The sequence below is a fragment of the Melopsittacus undulatus genome, chromosome 3, assembly GCF_012275295.1.
Source record: "Melopsittacus undulatus isolate bMelUnd1 chromosome 3, bMelUnd1.mat.Z, whole genome shotgun sequence".
In the NCBI taxonomy this organism is placed as follows: domain Eukaryota; kingdom Metazoa; phylum Chordata; class Aves; order Psittaciformes; family Psittaculidae; genus Melopsittacus; species Melopsittacus undulatus.
The window spans coordinates 63,983,238-64,001,131 of NC_047529.1; the positions used below are offsets into that span (position 1 = coordinate 63,983,238).

At 39.0% G+C, this 17,894-nt stretch overlaps 1 protein-coding gene across 1 annotated transcript in view; it reads right to left on the minus strand.

The window, feature by feature from the left end:
• ROS1 (ROS proto-oncogene 1, receptor tyrosine kinase) overlaps positions 1-9,302 on the minus strand; it is a 76,735-nt gene extending 67,433 nt beyond the window's left edge. Inside the window, exons 1-7 of the mRNA XM_031054032.2 lie at positions 9,180-9,302; positions 7,386-7,439; positions 5,658-5,717; positions 4,954-4,980; positions 2,339-2,399; positions 1,495-1,643; positions 212-350 (exon numbers count right to left, since the gene is read on the minus strand). Of these exons, the coding sequence (XP_030909892.2) occupies positions 212-350; positions 1,495-1,643; positions 2,339-2,399; positions 4,954-4,980; positions 5,658-5,717; positions 7,386-7,439; positions 9,180-9,302 (613 nt within the window). The remainder of the gene's footprint in view (positions 1-211; positions 351-1,494; positions 1,644-2,338; positions 2,400-4,953; positions 4,981-5,657; positions 5,718-7,385; positions 7,440-9,179) is intronic.
• Between the last annotated feature and the right edge of the window lie 8,592 nt (positions 9,303-17,894).

Consider the following 17,894-nt stretch of genomic DNA (forward strand, 5'->3'; position numbering starts at 1 on the left):
ACATTTATAAAATAAAAGCAATAAGCACCCTAAATACTCTAGTTCAAATAAAAAGAGGCTGCAGTATTTTAGCTTTTTTGCAGCTACCCAACAGATAACACACACATCATTCTGAAGATTAAATAAACATCAATGTTTTGTGTGAAAGAAAGAAGGAAACCAAAATGTTTCTTAACCCTAATAATTAATAATTACAGATACAAATCATTACCTCCAAAAGCATGTGTCCTGTAACTGGGACTAGATGGAGAATGCAGCTGCAGCTGAGATGTAATGATCCAAACTACTCGAAACACATACTCTGTGAAGGCTTGAAGATCTTTGACTGTGTATGGAGCTTCAGATACTACCTAGGTTAATGCACGCACACAATCATTTTTCTTTTTTTTCTCCTTCTGCAGCTACCATATACAGTGTTATCAGGGCAAAAGAGGTCTCATACAACAACATACATTTTTTAAAATACAAAAGTGCAGCATCCTAAATTTAAATAAGAGAAAATTATGGGATTTATTTTCAGCATGACTTTGATTTTCTGTCCTTTCAGAACTTTTTCTTCTTCTCTTTTCTTCAGAACACACCACCAAATCTAAACAATGAGATGATGGATGCAGTATAGTAATAAATTTGAAGAACAAGGTAACAAAATCCACTAAAATAATAGCATATTGTGGGTAATGTATTTTAAATTGTTGATATATATACTACTGGTTTAAGATCCAAAGGCTCCTAGTTACGCTAAAGTATTTACAATCTGAAGTCATTGTTCCCCATTATTTCAGTAATGATTAATTCAGAACTTCCTGCTTAGCAAATTATCTTTACCTTTAATTTGAGCACCAGCTTGCCATGCTCTGTAATTTGGTCCAATAGAAATGATGGCAAGATAACAAGTTGACGCAAAAGAACATGAGAATAATCATACTGAGTCAGAACAAAGATGTACCTGGCCAACTATTGTGTCTTTGACAAGAACTGGGAAAATTTCTCTGGGGAAAAGTATATATAAAAAAAGAAAGCCTACAGTGATATTTCTCACAAATATTTTCAGTCTTGGTATTTCATAAGCACAGCTCAACATGAAATAATGGTAATTTTTGCATTTGGTGAACTCAATTTTTTTTTTCCATGAACTTGTCCAGTCACTTTTCAGAATCTATTTAGTAATTTGAGCAACTTTAATATTTAGGAGTTGCAATTTAATAATTTAATAATTTAACATCCACAGGGCCCAGGAAGCATCTGAAAATTTTAACTATATATTCTGAGAGAAAATACCTTCATTTGCTAGTTTTGAACCTGCTAGTTTTCATCAAGGTCCCTCGTTTTTTTAATGGAGGAAATAGAATAATTGTCCACTTTGCAGCTCCTCCATGCTACTCATGATTTTGCAAACCTCTTTTGTGTGCCTAACATTATCCAATATTTTCTAAATTAAAATGAAGAGCATAGAAGAATCTATTTCCTTGTAAAGTAAAATGAAGTGTCCTCTACCTCTGTGTACCTCCAGTCTCCAGGGAGCTGACTGAACTTCCACTGGATAATATATTTCACCCCAGAAATGTTAGCTGGTTTCCACCTTAATGTGACACTGTGGCTTCCAATGGTAGACGCAAACGGTGCTCCAGGCTCATTCAAGTAATCTGATGGGAAAATACAATGTCACAGTAAGAAAAAATCTTTCATGGCAGTCTTTTTAAGGGTAAAAGCCTCTTACCCCCCACACCTGAAACTGCAAAGCCAATAAGAACAGATAAAAGAATATATTGAAAATGTTGCTGAATAAATCACGTGGCATTTTAAAGCCAGCTTGAAAAGTAAGCCTTGACTGGGACAAATTCAATGTGAGAAAATGTGACTGCAACTCTGTGCTTGTGAAATGCGCTTTTAGTTACAGGTTCTTGGTAAAATTTTGCTGAATAGAAACCTAGAGAAGGTATGGGAGACTTCTGGAGTGATTTTCAAGGGGCCAATTTCAATAGCATTGTATTGGTTGAACTGTTTCCATATCAGTTGCAGGAGATTTTGGCAATGATTTCAAGATAGCAGACAGGTCAAGGATGTGAGCTCAACACAGTATCATCTTGAACAGCTGAGATTGGATTCTAGAAGTCTAATGGCCCTTGTGATATGGAGGGGAAAAAAGTTTTACTATAAAATCAGAATTAACTTCATTGTATTTGTTAAAATAAAAGAGTGATAATTTTCTGATGAATAAAAACACTCAATATACTCCTATTTTATTTTTTAAAGAAATGAAGATAATAGAGCAAGACTGTAATCTTCAAACTGAATATATCAGACTGTGAATTGGAGACAGAACTCTTTTCAGACTTACTCTGTGCTTCAACTCCATAGGCGTCCTCTGCACGGCTACAGCCAAACTTACAGGAAATTGTCTGTGTAGGGTACAGAACCCACTGGTTAGTTTTGTGTAAAGGTAAACTTCCTCCTAGAATTATGCGAATACATTTTAAACACATACAAATCCTGTGGAGAACTTGAATGCATAAAACCCCTGTGGAAATCATATTCATTCTAAAACAATAGCAATACCACAAACTCGCTCTGAAGAGCTTCCTGAGAGCCTTTCCAACAATTCACTGGGCACTGAACTGGGGTTTTTGTCCTTACGCACTGTCCCTTTATGGAAAGCACAAACATGGGGCTACATTAAAGGTGGAAACAGATTTCGTTGACAGCCATGGATTTTGGAAGTAATGGTGAATGATGTGTTCCACATGTTGGATTTCACCTTTTTCCCCTTCTTGTATTTCTTATGAATGAGGCACTGTCTTACAAATGTATTTCCAGTGAATTTTCAAAATAGTTGAAATGAGTAATTTGTAAGAGCAGCCATGCCTAATTCACATTTCCTTGTTAGTAGTTACTCCTTCTGGTGCAGTCATGCCTACAAGCTGCAAACATAACAAATATGCCGGGGCAGTGAGTTTTCCATGCTCACATCCTGAGAAAAGAAAATTCCTCAGAGTTTTCAGTTTAAATGTTTAGTGTTCCGTGTATTGTTCAGTTCAGTTTAGTGTTACCTGCTTTATAGGTAGAGAACTTGAGAAGAGATAGTAACATTTTCCAGCTGAATCTCAGTGGCTTCAAAACTACATGCAAGATAGTCTCCTGGGAAGCCAAAACTTTTGAGAGGTGATGGTTTGAGCTTTTCTAAACAGGCATTTTATTTGGGCCCATTTTATTTCACAAATTCATTTGACCAATAAAATCTTGAATTTTTCTTCATGCAGCAGCCACCTTTCAAGTTATAATAAACCTTCAGATCATTCAGAAACAATTCATTATTTTAAGTGACTAAATTCTTTGTATTGCTTTTTCTATGATTCTAGGATATATCCTATGGGAACTGAGAGGCACATCACTTACTTCAGACAACACGGTTGCAGCTGAAATAGATTTAAAATCTTGCTTATCAGTATATTCATATATACATTATCTCACACCAGGTATTCACTGCTAAGTGCAATTACCTTAAGAAGGTTTTTTTTCCAATGTTTTTTATTCAGAGAAATAAAGTATTTCCAAGTGAGTTAGCATTACTGATAGCAGACAAAGATCCGGATATTAGCAGACATTACAGTTACCTACTGTACACTGAAGCTTTTGTTTACAACCAGGATTTGTTTAGTTTGTAGGGGATAGTATCCCCAGATTACATGCTGATTCATTGTGCCTTCTGCTTCATTTAACAGACATTTCTGGCCATTTGTTTTTTTGTCATGTTTTTCATTCTTCTGATTTTTGTCCAAACCATAGGTCTAATTTTTGCTTGAGGTAAGAGGATTACTGAAGCTCCCAGCCTTAGAAATTTTGAGGGAAATTTGCCATCTGCTCTGCCTGAAAATAAGAAATCCCACTCTTACTCCCACTCCTTTCCCCTGCACACTGCAATGACCTGATCCTCTGCATGCAGTGACCCGGTGCTTGCCTGACCATGTGGGGAGTCAAGTCAGCCCACTGATTCAGTGGAAAGATAATCCCACAAAAGCCTTTGCAGAGTTAGTGCATATTGTGTGGCCAGACAAGCAAAAAAAAAACCAACGAAACACAACAACAACAACCCACACACACACCCCAATTCTATGTTTCTACAAAAGAAATTTAGTTACTTCTTGAATTGTTACTACTCTCCAAACCCACCATTTAGCATATTTGTAAATCTTTGTCATGGTCACAGTTTCACAGTTTAGAAGAACATTTAAAAACCCAATCCACTTAATGGAATTTCTGGCTTGCCAATGGGTCTCAAGAACCCCCAACACAATCCTGCAAACATTTCATTCCTGTCCTGCATTCTATGTTCATGCTAAATGGGCCTCAGAAAGGCACTGTCTTTAGCAGCATTTTGTTGCATCATGCTCTCCACTGTCCATTTGCAGCACAGACCAGGCACTCCCTATTTGAGATCTCTTTCCAAAGGACAACACATTACCCCTTACTGAATAGCATTTTACTTCATTTGGACTGTTGACCCAGTCAAGAGTGTGTTTTGTCTTCTAGCTCCTACTCTTTGCTTCCAGTTCTCGCCAAGCTGGCATCATACCAGCCTTAATAACCACTCTCTCTGTCTTTCATAGCATTAATGGAAAACTAGATAGAGCAAGACTCCTGTGAGAGCGTAGAACATAGTTTAAATACATCTGCACTGCACTGCGCATTAGTCTGACTAGTCTGATTAGTCTGCTTTCTTTAAAGCAATATTCTTTGCTACACAGCAGTTTTTAATGCAAACATGCCCTTAGCTACCATGCTGGAAAGACAGGATTCAAGTATTTAATTCATTGTTCAGCTTTAGGGAGCACAAAACAATTAGACCTGGATTGATAAGATTTGTGTATCTACACTGTATTTCTTAGCACTGCGTGGACATACTAACCACTGAAATAATGATTTTTTTTTCATTTGCTCTGATAGTATTTACCTTACCTCACATGCTCTGGTGTATGTCTTGTTCTGCCAAGAAACAAATGAATAAAATGTGGGATTAGCATAAATACAATCACAGAGTATCTCAAACACAAAATAATGGTTAATTAGAAGTTTCTTACAGTGAAAGTACACTACAAAACCTTATCACTGGGAAAAATGAAAGAAGTGAAATCCTCACTTGAAAAAGCAGAAAATCAACATTAAAATGGTGCCAAGGATGAATGAGCTTCAGGTGTTCAAGAGGTCCAGGAAAAAAAAGCAGTTTAAAAACTATTATGGCAGCTGTCCAGACCAACGTTACTTCTCATCCATCTGGTTTAGTAAAAGCAAGAAATAAATCTAGTAAAGACCATGTGCTTTATTTACACGTGCATACAATTCTGAGGTAGGCCCCAACAGAGTAAAATCCTGAAAAGCTCTACTTCTTTCTCACTGCCTGAAAATCTGGGTGAGTGGTTGAGCTTAATGAATGGTAAAATGTCCCCACATTTTAACAAATACAGTGAAAACTTTTAACAGTACAGGTAACCCCCATAGCAAGAATTATTAACTTCCCAAAAGAGAATTTATAAACATACTGAGAAAAATTATGGACATTACATCTTTTCATAGAAACACTGTTCTGGTTAAGTTTTCCACATCTGCCATACTTGATGGGCTGGAGAAAAGTGCTATAGAGACAAAGCTGAGACCATACTCACACATTTCAGTGGGCAGTTGATTTGCACTGTAGCGTTCCAAAACTGACATCCCTGTGTGCACTGCAAAGACAGATGGTGGCTTTAGAAAGGACTTGGAAAGCACATTTTTAAAGAGACAGGATGCTCCAGCTCTAAAAGTGAGGACAATAGATCAATTTCCAGCTACAGTAAAATATCCTGCATGACCAAGTCATTTAGCTCCTTCGTGCTATGGTTCCTTAGCAATAAAATAGACTTAGCAATAAAATAGGCTTAAATAAAATAGCACTTAAACTCTGTAACAAAGCCAGTAAATATACCAAAGTTTATAGGTACTCTGATAGTACAGTAAGGGACTTACATTGTATAGTGCCCTCTCAATGCAAAATCAAATATAGAGCTGAAGAAAAAAATAAATCATTCTTAGACATTGGTTTGTGCAAAACAGTAGATGCTCTATTACCTGTTCAGCTTTGGTAAAGACTTGGACAGTCTTGCATGTACCGAGAGCACTAAAAGGACTGCAGGACACCTGAGCAGAATGTATCAGCTGAGGAAGGTGCTCAGATTTACACAGGCCGTGGGAAAGGGATGATTCACAGAGACAGAAGGAGCCCTGGCTAAGAGAGCCTGTGTTCAGTCTTGCTCTGGAAATGAGTCACCCAGTCAGCTACGAAGTGTGTGGCCAGTGCTCCCACTCTCCCAGCTTTATTTTGTCACTTGTGTTCTGTGGAGAAGTAACAAATAAGCAGTATGCAGCACAGCCAAGCACGGTGGAAAGCTGTTCAACACAAGCCCTCCACTCTCCAACAGGGTAGACATCAGCTTTTAAACTGTGAGTTTTCAAAGATGTTATAAATGTTATGTGGTTTAGATTTGTAGTTGGAGCTTTCTTATTCATTCTGTCCCGTCCACTTCTTAATGGTCATGTACATTTATTATTTTTTTTAAAGTGAAGCTGGAAACCTCATGAAAAAAGTAGCAATATTTGAGAACACTGAGCAAAGATACACAGTAACCTAAATAAGCAAGTCAACCTTGCCATGTATTATCATAACAGCACAGCCTTTTATGGTCCCAGCACCATAAATGACCCAACCTTGCTAGGTACCGGTCGTTGAGAGTCTGCTTCCCACTAATCTCTGTGGAAAATATTGATGACTGAATTCTTCACTGCTCTTCAAGTAGTTTGTATAACCAGCAGCTTGAATTGCATGCACTAGAAGAACATCAGCTAAAGTTCTTACAAGAATGCTGCCAGGAAAAACTCATGTCAAGCTAAAGAGGACCCCCAAATAGACACAACCATTTCAAGTCCTACAATACTCTAATTTTTCAGCAATTGCCATTTTAAGATTTCTCCCATCAAATCACTAGAAAACAAAACAAGCTACTTTACTATACAAAGGTAGTTGAATAAAAATCTTAGTGATTTACATTTTGGAGGGAATACTAGCTTTGACTCATTTTCTCAAAACTGGGTGATTATGAACTTCATAGATCACAAACATGAACGTGACTCACAGCAGAGAACCACGCTTTTTACACATTTTCTTTAAGCAAAAAAAGATAGCTTTGTCTTTAATAATTTGAGCCAAATCTGAGCACACAACCTACTGACTTATGTCAGACAGGCAACGGTGCTCATTTACGTGAAGTCTTTGACAATATGATTGATCATTGTACCCATTTTATTCAAATAGCAGTAACATAAAATGTCAGTAATTAACAAAGTAAACCATTACTCACTGCTCCAGTGATGTCACTAACATTGCAAAGGTTAGTTATTCCAAGTTCTCCTTCCTATAAGAGAAATACATGTATTTTTATGGAGTCAAAATGTTTCCCCAACATTATTTTGTTAAAATATATTAATGCATTGGTTTCTTGCAAAACACATTTTTTTTACTACTGTTTTCTAATTTGAAGCAATTTGTTGTTGACACTCCAGTAGCTTCTCACTTGAGACTAATTTCATGGTACCACAAAGACATTGGCAGAACCAGTTGTTAATTTAATTATCTCAGGTAAGAATATGGCTCTCATCTCCTGTTTCTGGTTCACTGAGTCAGTAAAAAATCCTTCAGAAATATGTTGGGCATAAATGAGAAAGCCAAGTGGCTTTGACCTCTTGGGAACAGGAAAAACCTTCCTTGAAGCTAAATCCCTTTTGTCTGGCCTCCTTTTGAAGGGGTTTTATTCAGCCGTATGGTGATCACCATTCCTTCTCTGCCAAAAGTGTTCTCCAGCTAAGGTGCTTAGTTTTCCACAACATTCAAAGTGTGCAAAACCAGTCACTTATTGCTAAAGCGCAAATGATTTGAGGATGTATCTGACAACCTTCAAGAAGCTGAATATTAGGTCTTCAGTTTTGTCCTGCAAAGAGGTAACAGCACCCTTAAAAAAAAAACAATTTTCAGGCAGAAATTTTCAACAGACTGGGCACATGGTGGCAATAGTGACAGTCAAAGGTGTCACAAAGCAAATGGGAACACAGCAAGTAGACTGAAGACAAAAAATAAGATGTACAGCTCTTAGCTCTTAGACTCCAAGATTATATTTTTCTCATCTGAATCCCTTACACAATACGCTCACTGAACATGAATGTGATTTTCCTGTCTTTCAAAGCTGAGAGGAAGAGCAACTTATTTCTTATTCTGAATTAATTTAAGCTTAAATCAAAGGATCCCCATTAAAGTTATCACTTCATGATAGGCTTTCATCAGGAAAGGCAATTAACTCTTTCACTGGTACAAGAGTTAGAAAGGAACTGTCAGACAAACCTATGACATAAAACAGAGCAGGTGAGTCTTCTGTGGTAAGTTTCCACAGTTAGTTAGCCCAAGGCACAAAATGTCCTTTTACAGAGCAAAGGTACATGGTCTTCTAAAAAACATCAACATTTCAGGCAAATAGAAACAAGGAGGGAACTCCTGAAAGTCTCATGCAGAATTATTGTTTGGATTTGGGCAGTTCTGCTTATCTCTGTTGTGCATCAGTAGAAGGAAAAATAGTAAATTCCACTCAACTACTCAAAGGAACACTAAGAAAGCATAAGATTAAGGATCCAGTCACTTGCTTTAATACTCAAAGTTCTATCCACAATTGAAAGCATAGGTAACTTAAAAAAGAAGTTGAAACTAGTTCATTATAACTGTACAAACCAAAGATTCCCAGATAATTTCTTGTGAATATACATATTTCCTCAGCTTGCACAGGAAAAATCATAGACCAGACAAACTAATAAGTGCATGAACTGAAAGAACAAAGGTTTCTCTCTTCCACCCTCCAGGGTCTTTAGCACTTAGAGTAATTTCAGGAGCTTCTGGAACATAAGTATATAAGGTATAAAATGAAAACCCATGCAATCTGGTTAATTGAATTTCTTACTTACCAGGTTCCACAAAACACTAGTTCTCAAACTCTGCTTTTACTCAGACACAGTATTTAATATAAATTTTAAAAACATATCTAATAGGAAGTTCCTACAGTGCTAACAACCACCTATGCTTCAAAAGATGAAGTACAGTTTTCAAAACTTACCAGGTTACTTGTACATAAGTTTTGACAGTTTCTTGAGAAAGTACAGTTCACTGCAGAAATCCATAAATAGTAAAAAGCAGCAAGTCTCTTTAGCGGGAGAACCCACAGGCAAGCGTTCCTCATAACTTAAACAATTGCATCTGTCAGTCTGATTCTTTCCTTGACTTGGCCATATGAACTCCTTTCAGTCTAGATGATGGAGATTAAACTGCTAAAGTTGCTTTCCAGTTTATTAAATACTTTTCAAAGCCTTGTTTACACACTCCTTTCCTTCAGCTACTTTTCAGCTTCCTGGAGCACTGGTCTTGCAATTGCACAACGTCTATTTCATAGTTTCTTATTAAACCACTGAAACAAAAGAGTAAACCAATGAAAGTCAGCGTATCTTCTTACATAAATACATTAACGCAAAGAGGAAGCTAACTGCAGTGCTTCAAATCAGGTGCGCTGAGCAACATGGAAACAGGAAAGAGTGAGTAAAAAGTGACCTGATCTTCATTTCTACTACAATTAAGCTATTTCTAAATATTTTCAAGTGGATTCAGCTAAGAAAATTTCTTTGTGATGATGAATAACCTTGTTAGAAAACACTGCAGTTCACATCAGTCAGTACAAAAATGTTAATTAATTCTCTATTTTAATGACTGCTTCCAAATGTTCAATTTCCACACTAAAATACCACTCAAAACAGATGCCTGTCTGCCTTCAGATACAACACAGACACAAACTAACCAGAGCCAATCTGCTAGGGATTCTATGTGAGTAGGCACTAGTACTAGTAAGTTTGTGCCAGTATCATGGAATAAATTTGAAGCTGATGGATAAATCATGTATCTGATTTTAAAAGGGGTGAATAGTCTTACGTAAAAGTTGGACACTCACATTGAAGAGGTCAGTGGAAATTCAAGCTTAAGATACACCCAGCTTCTCTCTGTTGTACTGGCAGAGCTATCCAGAGTCATTCTGTGAACTGCAGTAGAAAGATGACCTAGCTTACTTTTATATATGTATATATAAACAATTTATATGTAATTTTTGTTCATGTATTATGCATTATATTATAAAATGTGCTATTTTATAAATAACATAGCATTCTGAAGATCAGTTTAAACTGACACACCCTCTCATTGCTGCTTAAAAAGGGGACCTGCTTTTCTAGCACACCTTCCAAGCCCCATTCACTTGCCCAGCAAACACTCCTGCAGTCATGCAATAAACCAGGCTGAGAATCTGATTAACACTAACCCAGCAAAACTGAAGTGAATTGGTTGGCATTATCCTGATAGTGTTCTCTCTGATTCAGACTGCAGCACAGCCCCATGTGCTGCTGTGCCCATGCATAGTAGGTGAAAGGAGATAAAAGCACCAAGGCACAAGAAAATGATAAGCCAGGCTAGAGAGACTCAATGGATATTGCCAAGCATATGGGTCAAAGGTGGACAGAGGAAGAAACAGGCTCATTTGGTTTATTCCAGTTGTGCTGGGAAGCATTTTGGGGTTTCATTGTGCATAATCTCAGCCTCCTCACCATGACTCAAGAGAACTCCTAGATAAGACTAAGACTTGCCTAAAATGAACTGAGTTTTTGGCCAAGGGCTTTCAGCTACACAGGTGAGGCGGAATTACTGCCCCATTTTCTTTGTCTGTTCTCCACTCCAGAAAGATGCTGCCCCCAGTCCAGCCCACCAGCAAAGCTGCTCAGGAGGAAACTCCTTAGCTCCAGCCAAAATAAGCCAGTTTAGTCTGACTGCTTAAATAGTAGCTCTTTGCTAATCCAGCTCATCTTGGCTGAAGAAGCTTTGTCAGAGCTCACATGAGCAGAAAAACTGAAGAGGAAACTAGTGACAGGTGGATGCAGGCTGCTATTTCTTCTCGAGACAGAGCACCTTGTGCTTTGGGTAGATTGTTAGGAGATTTAAGACCCTCAGCATATTGTCTCTAGGGCTAGTAGGTCTACACCAGTAATTTAAATGTACCCACATACCTAGTATGTACCTAAGCAGCTGGCATGGGTCAATCCGCATCACACTTTAAAAACCATTCATACTCCAAGATAGGATAGCCACAACAGAAATACATATGGGAAATGGCTCTTAGGTTTTATTACACCCCAAACTGCTCCTGTATATTATCTGGGCTAGTGTTGATGTGGACCAAAACCAGTCAGGGACAACAGTTGATCTATGTGGTCACTCAGGACTAAGAATGCTGCCTGGCATAGTTTTACATTACTAGCTTAGCTGTAGTCCAGGTAAACAAATATGTCTAAGTTCAATCTTTAAAAAAAAAATCTTATAATTGCATTTAATTATTCAATAGCTTTTTGTTTTGGTTTGGAGGGGTTTTTTAAGGAGCTGATTGATTGTTAGTACATCTTGGGTCTTATTTGGAGATATATAGGGAGGTGCAGCGGGATTGGAGAAGAGATTAAGAACCTGGTGAGGAATGCAATCAAGGTGCATCTGAAAGCCTGAAAAAGAACTTGGCAACCATATACAATGTTGGCATTTGGCGCTTAGGGCGAGGAAATTTGCTTACAATCAAACACACATAACTAACCTTTTATAGGTGGAAATATTTGCTACTAGTGATGCTGGTGATTCTTGTCAGGGAGTATTTGCATGCTCATATATGTGTAGAAGGTGCATGCCTTGCCCAAATAGGCTCTAACCAGTAATGCAATATAGATAATTAATAGAACAAAAACATTAAAGACATTATTCAAACGAACAACTCGTTATATGATGCAGAAATTTGCCTTAGACTTCCAGCACTGTTTTCCACCAGGTGTCACTGTAACATGCCACAAACCAGGATCTTCAAATGAAAAAAAGCACTGAAATGTCTCCTTTCTTGTTTATGTTCCTTCTAACACACTGGCTGAACAAACACTAGCAGTCACCTGAGTCTTTGGATTTGTCACCTGAATTTCAGGAATGCTTCAGAAGAGAGTATTTATGGACTTTAGAAACAGAACTTTAAAAGGAGGTTTGTAAAATCTCTAAATGGTGGAGCATTAAATGTTATTTTTAGGTGCATCACTTTCACAAAACTGCACCCTGTCAGGTGTATCCCCCTGAACAAGGGATACAAATTTTGTGAGATATCATTAATAAACCTTGACATTTATATTATAGATCTATGTACAGAACATGATTTCCTTTATCCCAAACACCGGTGCAGGGAAAGGATCTGCAAGGAAGAAGACCATGAATGAGGATTAAAATAGCAGTATAGTGAGTGACAGAGAAAAGCAAACTCTATTACAGTTCGCTACCTGAACAGCAGTATATATCACAGCACCTCACAAATTACGGATTCATCTTTCAAACTTCTCTGAGAGCAATAAAAATATATACAGACAAATGATCAGCCCTGATAGCAATGAATATGTCCCATCATATCTTGAGGAGAAACATGCACATTATTACTGCCACTAAAGCAAGTAATTATTATCTTTTTTTATACCTGATCCATAACAACAAATCTTTCCTGTATGTGAACATACACGTGGTTGTGCATACGTATACATGAATAAGTAGACTGATGATCTAAGATATAGAGCTTTAGGGCTCCACTGCACTTGCAGCAGACCGAAATTGTCAGCTCAAGGTGGGTTGGCAGCCTCTTCTACCATTCATCCTAGGGCACAGACACTAGCTGTTACCCCTACAGACAGAGTGATCAGTCGGGAAGCATGTCCTGGGCTACCAGAGGTTACAGCCCAAGACAGTAGCATGATCTGATGCCAGCTTCAGGTTATTGTAACATGCCAGAGCAAAAGCTCTCACATTTCAGGGCAGCTCCCAGCTGACGCAGTCCAGAAGCCATGCCATCATCTCTGCACCAGTGCAAGCAGCCTCCATCAAAAAGGTAGACCAAACAGGCCAAGGCAGTACCCATGTCAGTAATTTCTTTTTAATCTGCTCCCATGCACAAGTCAGGCACCTAAAATCTCATCAATGAAACACTTGACCACATGTGGCCATTTAAATACATTTGTATGTAGTTTCACAAAACAACAGCACAGAGCAGCAATCAGGACTGCAAAAACAGCAAAGGAGATGGCTGAGGAGGCAAGGAGTGGGACACCCAAACCCCTCAGATGTCTTGTGTCTAATCAGGACTGTTTGTGTTCAGTTACACAGCACTAAAAAGTCCTTGAAATTTAACCACATTCATGAGTCCTATCTTGATAGTGGGGAAAACTGGGAGAGGTGAGAAAGGAGACTTGTCAATCCAGCATCCAGCCTACAGGGCAGAGCAATGAAAAGGAAAATCTCAGCTTTTACTTAGTTTCTAACTCCTTTGTCTCATGGAGGTAGCCTTGGAAAGATACGCTGATGTGAAACTCTCACTAGTGGTGATGGATTTTCACTCTTTTCCAAAGATCACAGATTATTCTCATTTTCCCTTCAGCAATGGACCCCCTTTTGCTTTTGAATTTCTCAGTAAGTGAACAAGAACCCTAAGGGCAAAAAGCTTCCCTCCAATGCCCCTGCCTCCCTCCCCTTTTATTTGTTAGTGCAACTGCTAAGGCAGCTGTTTGTCTGGCAATAGTAGCCAGTCAGTCAAGGAGGGCTTTGCACAAACAGGGGGAAGACCATACAAGAGAAACCCCCTGCAGTCTGGCTCAAGATTTATATCTATCTCTGCAGATTAGAGAAGCAAGGCTGGGGATGGGGGAGAAACAGACTGTTAAACTGGATCAAATTGGAAAGACAGTCATGCATGAGATACTTAGCTAAACCAGTCAGGAGACAGGGATTTGCTTCTATTGATCTGCAGTAATGATGACTGGAGAAATGTCTCATTAAACGATGTGTAATGATGGATTTCAGACTAGGCAAATTTGAGCTGTGGAGATTAACGATAACAAGAGATGTGAAAGCTAGGCCAGGATAGAAAATATAAGGAACGCTAAAGGGTGACATGAATCTATAAATATGCCGCTAAAAAATTCAAATCTAAAAATAAATAAAAGAAAAAGAATACATCAGGGGCTTACTAAACTGTGGTTTTTAAATCATCCTATATGACATAAGGGGAGAAAAAAAGCTAGTACAAAATGACAATAAAAACCTTGCTGTTAAGTAGAAAAAGCTTGCATTGCTTTTTTTTACTTTAAAGAGGATAGGTTGGCAAGGTATTTGCAAAGCTCTTCAGAGATTTGTTCAAGTGTATTATCTATTAGGTATCTTCTGATTGTTATGAGTCAAACGTGCAGTCTGAAAACTGAAGAAAACTGGATTTCAACAGGGCAAGAGTTTTAGTGTAAAATGGCCTGATGTAGCATGTCTGAAGGGGACTTCATGGGAAAAATGTGCAAAGGTTTTTAAAGAGGAACAGAAGGAAAGAAGATTGCGTACTGCACAGGGAGTAACTTATTGCTCTGAGCACTCTGATCAGTGTATAAGAAGATATAAAGCCAAGATTAGGAGAAAAAGACAAAAGGAGCAGAAGCAGTAGCATAGAAGAGATCTTCAGAATAGTCAGATGCTGAGCCTGAATAGGCATAGATTCATAAAAGACTTTACCTCTAACACCTCCTGGTTTCCATGGTATTCCAAAATGCTTGAACATTTCATGTCCCAGTAGTTTCATAAAAAGAAATTGCTCATCCAGCAATCTAGAAGAGAGCCCAACTGCATGGATTTTCTGACAAGTGGAGAAGCTACAGTGCCCACCATGGAGACAGAAGTTAGCAGGGGATAGATTTGACTATTTCAATTACCTGCCTGTAAAAGTGTGCTACTAGGGTGCTGTTCAGATGCAGTGCTCACTAACTTCTTAGTAAATATCAGTCCCTCTCCCCCAAAAGTTCCTGTCCTCCTCTCTTTAGCTGAGCACTGCCTCTGCGTACAGGCGCTGGTCCACAGGGCCAAGGAGTTCTCCTTCTCCAAACAAGCAAGAGCAAAGCCACTCATAGAGCCTGTCCTAGCCTCAGTCAAGAGCAGGACAGCCAGCAGCACCATAAGGCACCTCACTGGGGACAAGGATAAGTCACTGACCTGAGCCTGATATCGTCATTGAATGCCATAGCAGTCACTTGAATTTAGATGTATTGATTTTAAATTAATTACAATGCTTTAAAACAGCCCAAGTATCCATCTGGCCCCGGCCATGTGTGCTGCCCCTCATGCTGACACTGGCATGCTTGTCAGACCCTCAGTAAAACAGTTATTTTCATGTGGAACAAGCCTTTTCTTTTGCTGAGGAACTTTCCTTCCTGGGGAAGTTTCTTTCACCAAGAAGTCAGGCAGATGCCAGAGCAAGGGGTGGGGACAGTCACACAGACCTACACCTGAACACTTACACCTGAACACCAATGGTGAGAATGCACATCGAAGCTAAGAGGACTTACTGCTCTCTGAAAGACAGCATCCTTGACATGTCTCCTAACTTCACACCCCACTACAATCTCAGTTTCTGCTGCCCTAGCAGTGTAGTCAATCTCCCTTGCACCAGCTCTGATGCATTTCTAACCCTTTACTGAGCTAATTTCAGACCCCTGACACAGCTGAAAGACATTCACCTTGTTGTCAATAAAATATTCTGCTAGCTCAGCAAGTTGAATCAGCTCAACACAACATCAGGTGAGCACAAGGAAGAGGGGAAGTAAGGTCAAGAAATGGACCCTTTGACCCAGCTGGTTTGAACCCTCACTCTAACAGCTGCTATTGTTAACTAAATTTAGGTCTGAGGATACACCATTGTCCCTTAATAGAGAGAAGCTTGGGGAGCAGGGTCTGCTGCTCATGATGTCTTTGAATGTGACCTTGCACAACAGAGCAGTGACCTCCCTCTGCCTTATGATAATACAAATAATAAGAGTTGGCCTTTAATTGTGAGCACATCTGGACTCCCTAAAGATTTGCAAAACAATGATATGCTTAAGCTGTAATGACAAACTACCTCAGCAGGCTAAGACAGAAGTATTAAACAAGGGATGTCATACTGGTTCATATGTTTATGCTTCCAAGATTACAGATATAAATTGGATTATGAAAAGTATGTTATTTTTCTAGTGTTACTTACATGCACAAACACAAGCACGCGCACACCTTTTCTAATGCTAAAAGGACTCAGTGGAGCTCAAAGAAGAAATTAATGTACTAGAAAGAAAAATTCCCCAGATCAAAACAGATATAACACAATTACTTATTTTAGAACAATAACTGCAATATCTATTCCTGAGAAAATCCATCTGTGGTGGGTTTTTTTCCTGGACTGAATTACAAACCAGAGAAAGACTATTCTGTGAAAATAGTCGATGTGGCCTTTTGCAGTAATCCACAGCAGAGATTGCAGAAAAGACTTCAATCTCCTCAGACGCCCCTGTTCACAGTCCAGTGTGCTGGTGGATACCCATCCCAACAGCAATCTGAGTGAATGTTGAACAGCTGAGGTGCAGACACATGTTTTTTTTCCACTGCTCTGCAACAAGCAGAAATTGAGCAGAGTGGAGAGCTATGGGTACAGAAATATCTTGAAACAATACAGCACCAGAATCTGGACAGTATGGACCCAAAAAAAGTGTTTGGTGCTGCTGTCAACACAGGCTCCCAGTAACTTCAAGGTTCTTCAGATTAGGCCCAAGCGCTAAACTGAGGGCAGAGGCTCTGCCCAAGCAGGACTAAGTAGTAATGCTTCCTTTGGTTTCCAGTTCCAGAAAAAGTGCCCAGGCACATACGCTTTGGTGCCTGTATGCCAATCAAAGTAGTGTATTGCTTTTTCATACATGTTTTTCAGATAAAGATAAAACATATGAGAAATTGTCTATATGTATTTCTACAAGACCAGCAAAACAAGATAGCTATAAATATTTGTTCTGTGCAGCAATGTTAGCCTTCACTTGGTAAAACAGCTGTCTGCGAATGTTATCACTATTTAGTGACTGGTGTCTTTGTCATGCTGGTTTTGCTCTTTTGTTTCAGTGTTTGCTATTTTATTGCATTAATGCAATTATACAGATCAAACTAGCAACAAAAAAAAATCCCTGGAACACTAAAATAGAATAAACAACATCAAGAAAAAGATACTAGTCTTAAGACACAAGGAAGTAAGTGACTGCACCAGCACTGTGCTCACCATCTAGGATTCTCAGTGTGCATCCTTTTGTGCCACACTAAGTCAAGCCACTCAATGACATCTCTGGGAAGGTGCCTGTTTCTCTGGGCGCATAAGGCACTGTGGCTAAGTAATGGGGATTGTTGCAAGGACTTCAGCCACACACAGGTATTCTCTGCCAGGGTTGCTCATGCCAGCTGAAGGTTTTCTTGTTCCTAGAGGCTCAGTGCTGTTCATCTGTTGGAGGAATGTCTTCAGATGAAGCAATGATAGGTTCACTCAAATCTATTAAATTGCTATGGACAAATGTGTATAAAACAGGTAAAAAAACACACCTACTGCAGAACCTTTAGAGTGGTAACTAAACATGCCCAGGCAGCAAAGAGCTAAAGACGAAGATTAGGCAGAATTGCTGCTCACCCAGTGAAAGGCTGGCCCTGGCCCTAATATCTGTCATCAACACAGGTGAGCAGCCCACGGGAGGTGAATTCCTGGACTGAATCCACGTAGGCAGTCAGCTCAGCCCTGCCACCCTGACATAAACACCACCATGCTCAAGGGAAGAAGGGCAAATCACATCTGATTTTGGTGGACTGGATATAGAACAAACAATTAGAATACAGGCTGAATTAAAGTCTAGGAGGC